Source organism: Lutzomyia longipalpis, chromosome 2 (genome assembly GCF_024334085.1).
Source record: "Lutzomyia longipalpis isolate SR_M1_2022 chromosome 2, ASM2433408v1".
Classification (NCBI taxonomy): Eukaryota; Metazoa; Arthropoda; class Insecta; order Diptera; family Psychodidae; genus Lutzomyia; species Lutzomyia longipalpis.
The window spans coordinates 23,832,548-23,845,952 of record NC_074708.1 but is presented as its reverse complement, the minus strand read 5'-3'; the positions used below and the strand labels follow the sequence as shown (position 1 = coordinate 23,845,952).

General features: G+C 35.2%; 2 protein-coding genes across 3 annotated transcripts in view; both read left to right on the top strand.

The window, feature by feature from the left end:
- Positions 1-4,334, top strand: part of LOC129789572 (uncharacterized) — a 656,748-nt gene extending 652,414 nt beyond the window's left edge. For both annotated transcript variants that reach the window (XM_055826452.1, XM_055826453.1), the window contains exon 8: positions 4,313-4,334. The gene's annotated coding sequence lies outside the window, so the exon portion shown is untranslated. The remainder of the gene's footprint in view (positions 1-4,312) is intronic.
- Positions 331-13,405, top strand: part of LOC129789679 (protein CEPU-1-like) — a 28,797-nt gene continuing 15,722 nt past the window's right edge. Inside the window, exons 1-2 of the mRNA XM_055826681.1 lie at positions 331-871; positions 2,735-2,841. Coding sequence (XP_055682656.1) covers positions 769-871; positions 2,735-2,841 — 210 coding nt within the window. The 5' untranslated portion in view covers positions 331-768. The remainder of the gene's footprint in view (positions 872-2,734; positions 2,842-13,405) is intronic.

The window sequence follows — 13,405 nt, the reverse complement described above, 5'->3', positions numbered from 1 at the left end:
GAGTACAAAGTGTCCCCATCTGTGGACGACAACATGAAAATTTCTCTAAGACGGCAGCCACCCGCCTACCAAGGAAACCCCAACCCCACGAGGGAGAGTATCCTGGAGGAGAGAGCACCCATACATATGTAGGCGCACGCATACTTGCACCGAGAGTGTCCTCCTATCCAATCTCCTTCTGTCGGGTTGGGGTGTCGGCGCGAGCACCATATGATTGGTCGAGGAAAGTAACTATATTTTGGAGCTCATAGCTATGTTCGCGGCGCACCGGAAAATGAGAGCAGGGAGAGACTCTGTGGATGACGGTTGGCGAAAGCACTGAGAGCGATTGAGTGTGAAATTACCCCGAGAAAGGATGTGACGACGACGGCATTTTCGCACACTCAGTATCCGTTCAGTTGTCTTGCCAAGCGGTTCGCTGCGTCCGGTCGCATTGGGATTTTTTTCTCGGATCTTTTCTCATCCTCTTTTTTGCATCCTGTGGACAGTTGGAAGTTGCAGCGATAGACGGGAGGAGTCATGAGAAATTGATTGCACTCTCTTGGAATAAATTAGCATTTATTTAAAAAAAAAGCTCACCAACTCCACTTCCGCCCCCGCTGAAGAAATCAATACGGGATCATTAAAGAATCAAGAAGATAAAAAAAAGAGTTTCAAACAAATAAAAAATCAATTTTTGAATTTTTAAAAGCAGCTGTTGAGCTTGGATGCTGGTGTTGCGGAACTGAATCTGTGTGCTATGCGTGATTGCAAAAACCGGGAAAGTTGATGGGCCCCTGGTGCTATTTTGGGGCCCTCGTTGTGCTGTGTATGGCAATTGAGGGGGACTCCTCAAATTCCGGAAAAAATGGTGTGATACCTGTAACAAATGGTAATTGTCGCCACCCCGTAACACTTTTCCCATTCATCCTGCGCGTGGAATTCTGCACGCGATGTGATTTGAGATATTTCAAGAATTTTCATTCAACCAAAATGACTCGCATCCCTGCGGTGAATAACTTCCAAAAATCATCCCACCAGAAGCCGAGAATTTTCCGCATTTTCCACAAACACCCCGTTCCTATGTGTGGTGCAAAAAGGGCACATGAGAGATACCAGCGTGTTGCATACTTTTGTCAGTTATAAAACGCTCGCTTCTAATGCCATTGCACTGAGAGAAAATATAAATCTGCTCATCCTCTTGTACGCAGGTCACCTGTGTTGAGGTTAGGGATCATTGGACAACTGTTTTGGATATAATATTAAAGGGATTTAGATTATCTGCTCAGATGATCCAAATTATCCTAAAAATTCTTCATTTGTTTGATTCAATATTAAGAAGAAAATTTAAAAATTCTGAAGAATTTTTGTGAATGTGCTTACAGACCTCAAGGTTAGTTGAGGTCAGTGACCAAAAAAATCGATAGTGCCTCAGAATAAGAACCTTTAACGTTAAATTATAAGGTGTGGATTTCGTTTTTTATTATGTTTAATTTCTTTTATCAACTCTTCAGTTTTCCTTTAATAAAAAAAATCTTTTTAAAGCATTTAATAAAGATTTTATTGAAAAATTAAAAAAAATTCAACTAGCGAATCCTAATACGAAAAAATTGTGAAAAAACAATTGTTTTTTTTTATAATAGAAGGTTAATCTATTTAAAATGATTACGAGGTCTAAGAAAATTAAAGAAAAATCTTCAAATTAAATAATTCAATAAAACAATTTAATTTTACTACAAAAATTAAATAATTCGATTTTATATTCAATTTAGGAAATAATACAATACAATTTATTAAATTAAAAACAAAATATCAGTCAAAATAAATACCTACTTTTTCTTTAAAACCGAAAAAAATAAGACAAAAGAATTTGAAATTTCTTAAATTTTTTAAGCACATTTTCCATATTTTGAGAAAACTCTTAGATGAGAAAATGATTAAATTAGAACCATAGAAGTTTCAGAACGCTTAGAGAAACCAATTTAGCCGAATGGGAAATTATTTTCTTCAAGATTATGTATCTACCCTTCCACATCTTACCCCATACAATTCTAAATCAGATAAAATAACTTGAAACTTCCTTAAGATTTTTCATTCATTTATTTCTTTAAAGTTAATAGGTAACCTAGAGTATTTTATGTTAAAGTATATACATAGATAAAGGGGAAAGATATTTAATTAAAAAAAAAACTCAATGAAGCATGAAAACATCTTTAAAAAAAACCTCCGGAACCACCCCTTGTGCCATAGAAATTTTGAATTATTGTGTTATAATGCGGGAAAGGGGAATTAATTGAATAATTTCGTCAATTTAGATATTAATTGCTCCCTTTTGTTGCATCGAAGGGGGTGTATTTATACAATTTCGGTCATGATTGTTAATACCATTTTGCTCGACAGGCAATCATTAGTCTTCATTTGCCACAGCAGAGCTTAAGATAATGCTCCCCCCATTTGTATGGGAAATTCCGGCAGTATTTTCACACAATGATGAGCAAATTGATCAGAAATGGGTGCAAAACATCTTGAATAAATAGCTGTTAAGTCATTGAGTTGTATGAAGGCTATGAAGGGGAGGCCAATTTATCTACATTAATGACGTGTGAAATTTTGTTGTCAGCCACCACACCGCGTGAAATGTTTGGATGGAAAACAGAGAGTTGAGTGGAAAATTCTTGAAATATTCTGTGGTGTATGGTTTAAAGGATATACCTACATAGCAATGTGCTTATTTGTAAATATGTTTCTCTTGCAGTTGTTGTGGAGGAGCCTGAATTTACAGACATCATAGAAAATATTACTGTACCTGCTGGGAGGAACGTTAAGCTTGCCTGTTCAGTTAAGAATCTCGGAAGCTACAAGGTATATGCTTATGTATATCACTATGAAGATACTTCATGCCCAATCCTTCTGCACCATGAGCACTGGATTATCCTGTGTGAGGGAAATAAAAATAGACTGTCTGAATCTGTATGATTTATAGGGTGGGGCACCTCATTCTCGTACAAGAAATAATATATTTCCGGAGGAACTTTCTTCACCTTGAGTGCATGAGGGAGAATTCAGTACAAATAGCATTTTTACATATCCCGGAAGTCTCGTGAATTTAAAGTTCAATTTACTTTTTCTTTGAGGTTTTTCGGGGGGAGAAAAAAATTCCACAGCACGTTTGCTTGAGTAATTCGACAGAGGAATCTGTGAAAGTTTCCCATTTGATTCCTCCCTGAGCACGTTTTTTTTTCTAGCTAATTTAAGTTGGGTAATTGGAAAATCAACCCTCGATAAAAATTTATTACCCATCAAAAATTACGGGGAATCAGCGCAATCTCGTAACATGCCCAAAAAACACAACCTGTCTTCTTGGGGTGTGGAACAATTAATTAATTTATGCTAAAGAAAAGAGCAAGATTCAAATTCTTCTTCTTCCCTCCATCTATCGTGTAAGAAATCCGCCGCAGAGCATAACAATGCGCCCCTTTGGCTCACACTCCTCCTAAGCAGGGGCGTCGGAACTGGGGGGTACAGGGGGTCTTTTGTACCCCCCAAAAAATTTAAGGGGCGCCGAAGGCGCCTCAAAGGGGCGCCAAAATCACCACAAAAGGGCGCCGAAGGCGCCACACAGGGGCACCAAAAGCAATACAAAGGGGCGCCGCAGGCGCCCTTTCAATTTTTTTTATAATAAGTCCCTAATAAAAAAGGAGACAAAAAAATTAAGGAATAAAATTTTAAACAAAGGCTCAAGACTAAAAATTGAAAATTGTTAAAAATAAATTATAACGTTTCAAGGGGCGCCCTCAGCCTCCTAAACTTATTTGAACGTTCTAAGGGCGCCCTCGCTGTATCAGAGGGCGCCGAAAAGATCCTGAAAATTATTTAAAAATAAATAAGAAGGTTTCAAGGGGCGCCCTCAGCCTCCTAAAATTATTTGAACGTTCTAAAGGCGCCCTCGCTGTATCAGAGGGCGCCGAAAAGGACCTGAAAATTATTTAAGAAAAAAATTGTAACGTTTCAAGGGGCGCTCTCAGCCTCCTGAAATTATTTGAACGTTCTAAAGGCGCCCTCGCTGTATCAGAGGGCGCCGAAAAGATCCTGAAAATTCACAAAAATAAATAAGAAGGTTTCAAGGGGCGCCCTCAGCCTCCTAAAATTATTTGAACGTTCTAAAGGCGCCCTCGCTGTATCACAGGGCGCCGGAAAAGACCTGAAAATTATTTAAGAAAAAAATTGTAACGTTTCAAGGGGCGCCCTCAGCCTCCTGAAATTATTTGAACGTTGCTTTAGACTCTCTACACTTTAAATTTTAAAGCAATTTTTTTTATGAGTGAAATTGTAGTACTCTGCGTTGATACCACTGCACTGTTCAAATTGAGTTTTTATTATGTTTCACATGTTCACTTTATTAATTAAAACGAGGTAAATTCGAGCGAAGCGCGGAGTTTTGTTGCGCTTAGCGCTTTTGGATAGATAGAAAAATTGAAATGGAAGATTGATGCAATAGAAAAAATTTATTTAAATTAAATTTTAGATTTAAATTTATTTACCATCTGCATCATACACTGATTAAGTCTCCAGAATTGAACCAAAATTAGTTTTAAAAGTAGGGGATTGTCTAAGATTCAAAACAAATGTGGCAATTTCCCGGAAAAGCACTGGGAAACATACAAATTTTCCCAAAGAAGGTAAAGGTTTATCATATACTTAGTTGATTAGTTTTTTAGTTTATACTCTGAAAAAAATAGTTTGTAGCGATGTTCGTCAAAGTTTGTTAAAGGATATTAATTTGGAGGTAAATATATAATTTAGCAAACATAGTTTGTATTTGGAGATCATTGGTTGTAAAATGTTTGTAAATTGAAGAAAAAATACAAAAAAGTACAAACTTTAACAAACATTTTACAAATTTTTGCAAACAAATTTTAATAAATTTGGAAGAACAAACTTTTTACAAACTTTACAAATATGTTTGTATGCTGGTTTGTTTTTAAAATCAAACAATAACAAATATTTTTGATAAAGTTTGTTAAAAGGTGTGTTGTTTTGGTGCCTTAACAAGTTTTAACAAACAATTTTGAAAAAGTTTGTTGAAAGGTTTGTTAATTAATGCATTTTCATCAGAAGTGACGCCATTGAAAAATTAAGAATAAAAACCGAAAAAAGTGAATTTCTGTGGAAAATGGAGTGCGATTTTTTGATGATTTCGTGGTGGATCCCCAATATCGTTTGTCTGCAGTTTAGGGTTGCTGAGGCGCACTAAAAGGTAAAATTTTTCAACATAACCTTAATAATGTATGGCATCATCCTCCGACTGAACATTTTTTTTCATATTTATATTCAGATAATGGAATAGCAATCAAGCTTCCGGAGAAACTCAAGGACAGTGACTTCGACTTGATCTTCACCCACGCAGATACAAGGATACAATTTCTTTTTGAGTGGAAAAATCATCAGATGAACCTCCGGAAGCTGCACAAAGCCCCTGGAAGGAAGATTTGGTAAATGGAAAGGCCGATGAATGCCCATCATGCCACTGTATCTTAATCGTGCAGCTACGTAAGGTTATGCTTAAAAATGCTTGAAGTATGTAAAAAATATTATTTTGTAATAATAAGAAATATGTTATATGTGAATAAATTTTGATGAATTACATTTAAAAGAATGTCTCTTATTTTAAAAGTAACAAAATGAAATAAACAAGCTTGTAATGATTTGCTAAGGTTTGTAAAGGGGGCTACGCGGATTTTCTTACAAATTTTTACAAACAATTACAAGCTTCTACAAACTTGGGTATCATTTTTGTAAATAACAAACTTGGAGATTAAAAAGTAATCTCCTTTGACAAAAAAGGGCTTTGACTCCTTTTCACTTCCATGTTTGTTAAAAAATGTATGGGAGTTACAAACTTTGACAAATTCAAATACAAACTATTTTTTTCAGAGTAGGAATTGTAGAATATCGTAAAAAGTCTCAGATGAAAGCTATATAAATGCTTATTTTTTCGTAAAAAATATAATTTTCCAAAACTCATTAGAAGGTAAAAAAAAAAAAAAAAAAAGTTTTCCCTAACACGTATTTTTTTGTTCTGTTTTTAGTCTCTAATTTCCACAATATTGCAATGGACTTTATTTTTTCCACCTTCTATGGATTTTTGAAAATTATTTAAATACATAATATTACACATTTTTATAGCTTTGAGACCTTTTACGATATTCTACAATTCCTAAAAACTCAGAAATTAATCAAGATAGTAGATGATACACCTTTACTTTATTTGGGAAAATCTGTATGTTTCCCAGCGCTTTCCCGGGAAATGGTCACTCTTATTTTGAATCTTAGACGATCCCATACTTTTAAATCTAATTGTGATTCAATTCTAAAGATTTACTCAGTGTATGGTGCATAAGAGTCATTCATCGCGATCGGACAAACGGTGTAGATGTGTATAGTCGTATAGGAATGACGATTTCCAACAAACAGATCCTTCTTTTTGATTATTAAGGTATCTATTGAAAAATAATAGAAAAACAAAAAGAAAAAATGTTCACGGTGAGATTTGAACTATGGATGTTAACAATAAAAGTACTACGCGCTAATCTCTAAGCCTAAGATTCTTTTACTGTTAACTCGTTGGTTCTTTTTTACTCTTTTTAGGATTTACTTAAATCGAAATTTTACAAGCTCATATATGTATGTAGTCTCTAACCAAACAATGCAAAAACTCCTCAAAATTTTTTTGTTCGGAAACATTCTGAGTTTACTGTGTATATGCATAAAAAATGCAAAGATAAATATACAACATAAATTAAATATATAATTGCAAATTTAAATATAGCATGAATGATAAAGTATAAAGCGAAAGATCGAATTAACGAATTTACGGAGTATGATTCTTTCTTTCTCAGTAAATGTGAAACTGGCTGAAAATAAGAGATTGGCAAATTGTAAGGAAAGACTTCTTTACTTATATATTTTTTAAAAATAACTTTTTAAGACAAAATTGTAAATTTTTTGAAAAATATTTTTCCCTAATCGGCATAACTACTACTTATAATTTAGAATCATTGGTTACCCGCTATTTCCAATATTTTATAACATAAAAAATAACTTTGCTATAAAAAATAATTCAAAGACCTTAGGGTGGGGTGGGAAAAAATAAATGTGCAGTTTTGTAAATATTTATTGTTCATTTATTTTTTATTAAAAAATCTAATTTTTACGCAAATCTTTCAATCTCAATAGCTTTGATAGTGTCGAGTTAAAATAATGTTATAGAATTGATATTTTTGACCATTAGTTGGTGTTCCACTTCGTGGCCAACACCAAGTATTGTAATCGTCGGAAAAACCGACCACCTCAGATCGGGCTCAAACTTGGTATGAGCACGTTTCAGACAACCCACATTCCAAAAATGGTGGTGGAAAATTTTTGATCCGGCCGGCCGGCCGTCCTGCCGGCCGGCCGTCCTGCCGGTCGCCCAAACTTTGCCTTATATCTTAAGAACGGTAACAGATAGAGACTTCCGGTTTGAAGTTTTCTATAGAAATGTGGGTGTAAATTTTCATATTTTTGCGTTTTCAAAATCCAAGATGGCCGCCGTCCGCCATTTTGGAATACTGTCAACCACTTCCCTTATAGCTAGAGATCTGAAATTTTAGTATGTTGTAAAGCTCAGTGAGATGTTTTCATCAACAATTCATACTTGAAAATCGGTCAAGCCGTTTAGCAAATATGGCGGTCTAAAGCAAAAAGTGTTTTTTCGATATATCTCGAGAACGGCTTGACCGATTTTGACCATCTTGGTATCAAATGAAAGGTATTGAGAAGCCCTACAACTGTCTAGAACATTCCAAGTTTCAAAAACATCCGCAAGAGGCGCTAAAATCAAAAACAAAAATTGCCTAACTTTAAGGGGCAATATCTCCGAACATCTGTTATAGATTTCCTTTAAATTTTGATATGTTGTAGCCTGACTCAATATCTGTCACCAGTCCGAAAATGAAGAAAATCTATGTCTCCGTTTAGAAGATATGGCCATTTGAAAAATTCTTGCATTTGAAAAGTTCTAAGAGCCATATCTCTTGAACCGCGTGTCCGATTTTGCTCAATTTGGTATCAAATTAAAGGTTTTGCAATTATCTACAACTTTCTAGAACATCAGAAACCTCTAGAACCATTCCTTCAGGACGAAAAATGCGAAAAAACCTTTTTGTGAAACAAAAATCCGCCATTTTGTGTTCTGGAGGTGACCTTGAAAATCATTGAGATATATGTCAAATTATAGCTTATTTCAAGACCTTTCCAAAACTAGTCACGAAATTTCTATAGGTCTTATAGAACCAAAGATATGATTATTTTTATGCATCAAATTGCTGAATTTCACAAAAAAAATCAACTTTGCCTACTAATTCTGCTCACAAATCGCACTACAACGCATAAACAAACTTCTACACGTTGTGGGACACCAACTCTTATAACTGGACGCGTTATGATTGACTTTATTATTTATAATTTGGAAAGTGGAAAGTGGACTGAAAATGCATTTTCACGTTAAAATAGAAACAAATTGTCTGACACAAAGTTGTAGCTCGGAAAATCTATATACATATTAAAGAAAGTTGTGTTTGTTGGAAAGCGTACATTTTTTTAAATCTATGTTTTTCCTCTCATTTTTTATAAGATCGTCGTGTGGAAGAAAAGAAATAATGTGGAACGACCTTAAGAGGTCTTCAAAAAGGTAATTTCCTTCGAGAAAAGTTTTTTTTGAAAACCTTTAAAAAAAATTTGTTCATCATGCAACTGTCCATGAAAAATTAGAGGGTTCTCGTTTCGCACCTTTGTATATAAAAAAATACCCTAAAAAAAATAGGGGGGGGGGGCGCCAATATAGGGGGGCGCCAAACTAGGGGAGGGGGGCGCAAAAAAAGGGAAGGAGGGCGCCAAAAAAGGGAAAGGGGGCGCCAAAATGTTTGTCCCCCCCAAGTTCGAAAACGTTCCGACGCCCCTGCTCCTAAGCATCCCTCCCGGAGCATAGACTGTGAAAGGCATGGTGGCAAATAAATTGTCTTCCCAGACTGGGGAGAAGAAACTTTTCTCTTGTGCCCGGAGAAGAGGTGCTAAAGTTGAACAACAAGCTTCGCGCTGTGTCATTAAGGATGCATATAAATGACTGGTAATTATCACTCATTAAACCTCCTCCTGGATAAATCTTCACGAAGTAGCGACTTGTTCAAAAATTTAGCATTTTCGCTGTTTTTAAAACAAGCCATTCTCTGTGCCTGATTTTGCCACTTTTTTTGCTCCCTCGCGAGAATCCCAAATTGGATTCATATCAAATTGGTTGTGCTTTTTAAAGTGTTCATGGAAAACGATGGCGGATGCAATTAAAAATCGTTTCCATGCCCTTTTTTTTGCTTCCCTCGCGTCTGCTGCCACTATTTTCCGGCACTTTCACAGCTCTCTCCACGGGATGTGTGAACTTTGGCCCCGAAAAACATCGGGTCATTCATATCTTGTGCAACATTGAGAGAAAGTGTGTGTGTGTGAATGCTGGAAAACAGACCATTTGGAGAGAGATTTGAGAGGGGATTAAGCAAAAAGGCTTCAGGCAATGGGTTTTGTGTCCTACTTTAGCAACTCTTGTTTGTAGATTTTTTTTATCGAGAAAAATCTAGCTGAATTGAAAACGCGGTCAAAACTTTGTTGTAGGAGTTAAGCATTCCAGAGATCCCAAATAAAATAAAAGTAATTTGTGAATGTTTGTAAAGTTTTGTTAAATTTTTGAGCTTTTAATTTTTCTTAATTTTAATGTTTTTTTATCAAAATTAAATTAAGCGTTCTAGGAAAGTTCTACAAAGTTTTCGACTATACAATAAAAGAAAATTTATAAAATCGGAAGTTTTATAAAAGAAAATCGTTAAATTTTTGATTAAAGAATATTCCTTTAAGAAGTCAAAAACCCTCAAAATTCCTTTAAAGATAATATCTTAAATACATCCCTGATCTTTCTAAAAATATCCCTGACCCTTATTTCAAAATTAAATGAATAAATAAATCTTTTTTCTCACTGCTTTAAAGTTCTGTGATTTTTCTTGCATTTTCCATTCGTACATCAAATTTACCATCCTGCGGATATTTTCTCAGTGCTAAAGGAGGCAGAAATGAATTATGTTTCCATCCCACCTCTGGCGCACCATGGCTATGTATAATACATTGGGGATATTTCTTTTAATACACCCCTAAAGCAAAAATAGCTTTTCCACTCCCCATCTATTGCCTCTCTTCCGAATCGCATTCTTATTCATAAAGTCAAGGTAAATTATCCGCTCGACCGATTCCGACAGAATCACTATATTTTCCCTCTATAATGCATATTCCTTATGGCGTATCCATCCCCTCGCAAACATATAGTACAATGGGAGGTGCAGAAAATGGGATAACCGAATTAGAAGTAGTGTAAGAGAGAGTCTACCGTCTCGAATAAATGGATTTATTGTGGTTGATGCAACAAAAAGCTTTCGCCCCATATGCTATTGAATTTGGTGATGAAGTTCTCGCAATATTTTCCAAAGGGGATGATGAATCTCATGGGGAAGGAGGGCATGGAGGAAAATATACCCGCAAAAAAAACTTGCCCGCAAGGGATGATTCTTCGAATGAGCAACTGCCAAAAAAATCAATTGGAAGAAAATAGGATAAACAATTTGTATTAACATGGCAAAAAAGCCGGAAAATCGAGTTTTCCTACTGATTATCCCAAATCCTGATGAAATTATATCCAGCTATTTTCACTGATTAATTCACGACATCCTTCCCACACCACGTGAATGTTTAACAGAGAGTCCAATTCAGAAGGATGATTTCATCGCGCTTTCCACCTCCATTCACATCCGCCGCATTTTAGATCCGGTGAAAAAAAATCTCTTTTGAAAATGTTGAAATTCCGCAAAGGTATTTTTCCTTCAATTTTACCCCATTGTCAGTGTTGTTCTTTCTACCTGCTTACTCAACTCAGAAGGCAAGGGATAGGCCCTTTCAGCTTATGCTGGGTATGATTCTGAAGTGGAGAAACTTTTATTACAATATTTTGGCTTCGATGTATCGATACGATAGAGTTTTCTTTTCGATATTTTGTAGGTTTTTCTTTGCTTTCATAGAAGAGATTTTTTATTGAAAGAAGTTCTGAATTTTAACTGAATTCCATAATTAAAGACAAATAAAAGCTTTTTTTTTAAATTCTCAAACATTTTCTCAATTAAAAAAAAAATCTTCGGAAGAGCGATCGAAAATGAGGACACGTTTTTTCAAGTATCATTAGTAGGTATTTCTAAATTCTGAAGATGAATATAAATTATTCAAAACGTGGCTGAATGTTTAAAGAAGTTGCGTTATAATTACCCAACTTTTCGATCGCTCCTCCGAGGAATTTACCTACAAACAATTTTCACCGCTGTTTTAAACATTTTCGTCATGAGTTTTCTCAATTAATTGTTGAGAAAAAGTGAAATTCTGTCTTGACAAAAAAGTGGAAGAAAAATCGTTGAAAAGTTTTATTCAGAAAATGTTAATCTGCTCGAAAGTTATATTTTACAAAATGATGGACATTTTTTAACTCTATTTTATTGTGTAAAATTAAAGAAAACTATTAATCAATAATAAATTTTTTAAACAAAATATGTAAATATAAAATCTACCGAATTAATTTAAGTTATCTAAAAGAGTTCAATTACAATAGCTGTGAACGTTCCAGCTGAGGGAACGCTGTGCAATGAAACAACACTCTTGCGGTTCCAGGTAGTTGGAAAAAATTGTATACATATTTCCACCCATAAGAGGAAATGCTGATGGTGCTGATGATGCTATGATGACGGAAGAAATATACTGACAAAATCACCGCCACCATCCGACGCAACTACCCCTTCTCCCTTCATCCACCCCCGCCACCAGATCATTGGAAATATTCAAGGGGGTGGAAGTGATGAATTCAAAATCCATCATGCGGAATAATATTACCGTGAAATTTTTCCTGGCTCCTCCATTCCTTTTTACGGATTCGCATACTCTACATAAAATTGTGTATATAATAAATGTATTTGACTGTAGGGAATTTGTGCGGGAAAAATGGACCATTTGTCTTGTAAATATCAAATTTTGATTTCCAACGCACAAATGGTATGCCGTCATTTAAAATTCATAACTTGGAAGCATGAACAAGTGCTATGATTAACCCGTTTAAAATTGCACACTGAACATTTTCACTCAACGGATTTCACATAAAACATTTAGGTGCGCATTTTTTTGCCATTCGCAACATTTTCCCTTTTTTTGACTTTTATTTTATGCCTTTTTGAAGAGGTTTATTAGGGTGGGGGGTACTTCCTTTTCACTCACCACATGTGTGAGCGTGGTCATAAATGGGGTGTGATTGAAAAAAAGTAATTTTTGAGCTTTTAGGGTTTAAAAATTTACAAAGTTTGAATTTATTTTTTCAAATTTTCTTCAAGTCGACGCAAATTTAGAAAACGTTAGACTGTGAGAAGAAAACTAAAAATGTACTGGTAAGCTGACCAAGCTTACGGGAGCTGTGTTTCTTTCAGTGTACCAATTTTGTGAGAGCAAACTAGAACGCGAATTAATTTAAATACGCGCAAAGTCGGGAAAAGTTGAATCATACCCTAAGAAATGTTTGGAAGGCCATATCTCGAGAACGGATCCATAGATTTTCATAAATTTTTTTTTGTTTGAAAGGTCTCGAAGTCAGCTATAACATATCGAAAAATGAAAAAAATTTATGTCGCCATTTTCGAAAAATTCGAGTTCGAAATTTTCGAAAACTTTGTTTTCGATTTTAGCGCCTCTTGCGGTCATTTTTCGAAGTTGCAATGTTCTAGACATTTGTAGGGTTTCTCGAAACCTTTCATTTGCGCTTGAGTTGATCAAGATCGGACTTGTAGAACCCGAGATATGACATGCCAACTTTGGAAGGCTATATCTCGAGAACGGATCCATAGATTTTCTTCATTTTTGGCATGAAGCTAGATAATATGGTCAGCTACAACATATGAAAAAATGAAAAAAATTTATGTCGTCGTTTTCGAGATATTCATCGAAAACTAATCGAAAATTTTGTTTTTGATTTTTGGCCCTCTAGCGGTCATTTTTGAAACTTTGTATGTTCTAGAGAGTTGTAGGGTTTGTTGAGAGCTTTCATTTGAGCCCGGGTTGATCAAAATCGGTTAAGCCGTTTTCGAGTTATGGTCGATTTTCGATGAAAAATTGTAGCGGCCATATTGACTAAACGGCTTGACCGATTTTCGAAAATGAGGTATCGTTGGAAAGGTATTGATGGCCCCTACAACATATCAAAATTTCAGCCCTCTAGCTGTAATAGCGGCTGAGATATAGCGAAAACAAAATTTTGAGGTTATTCAAA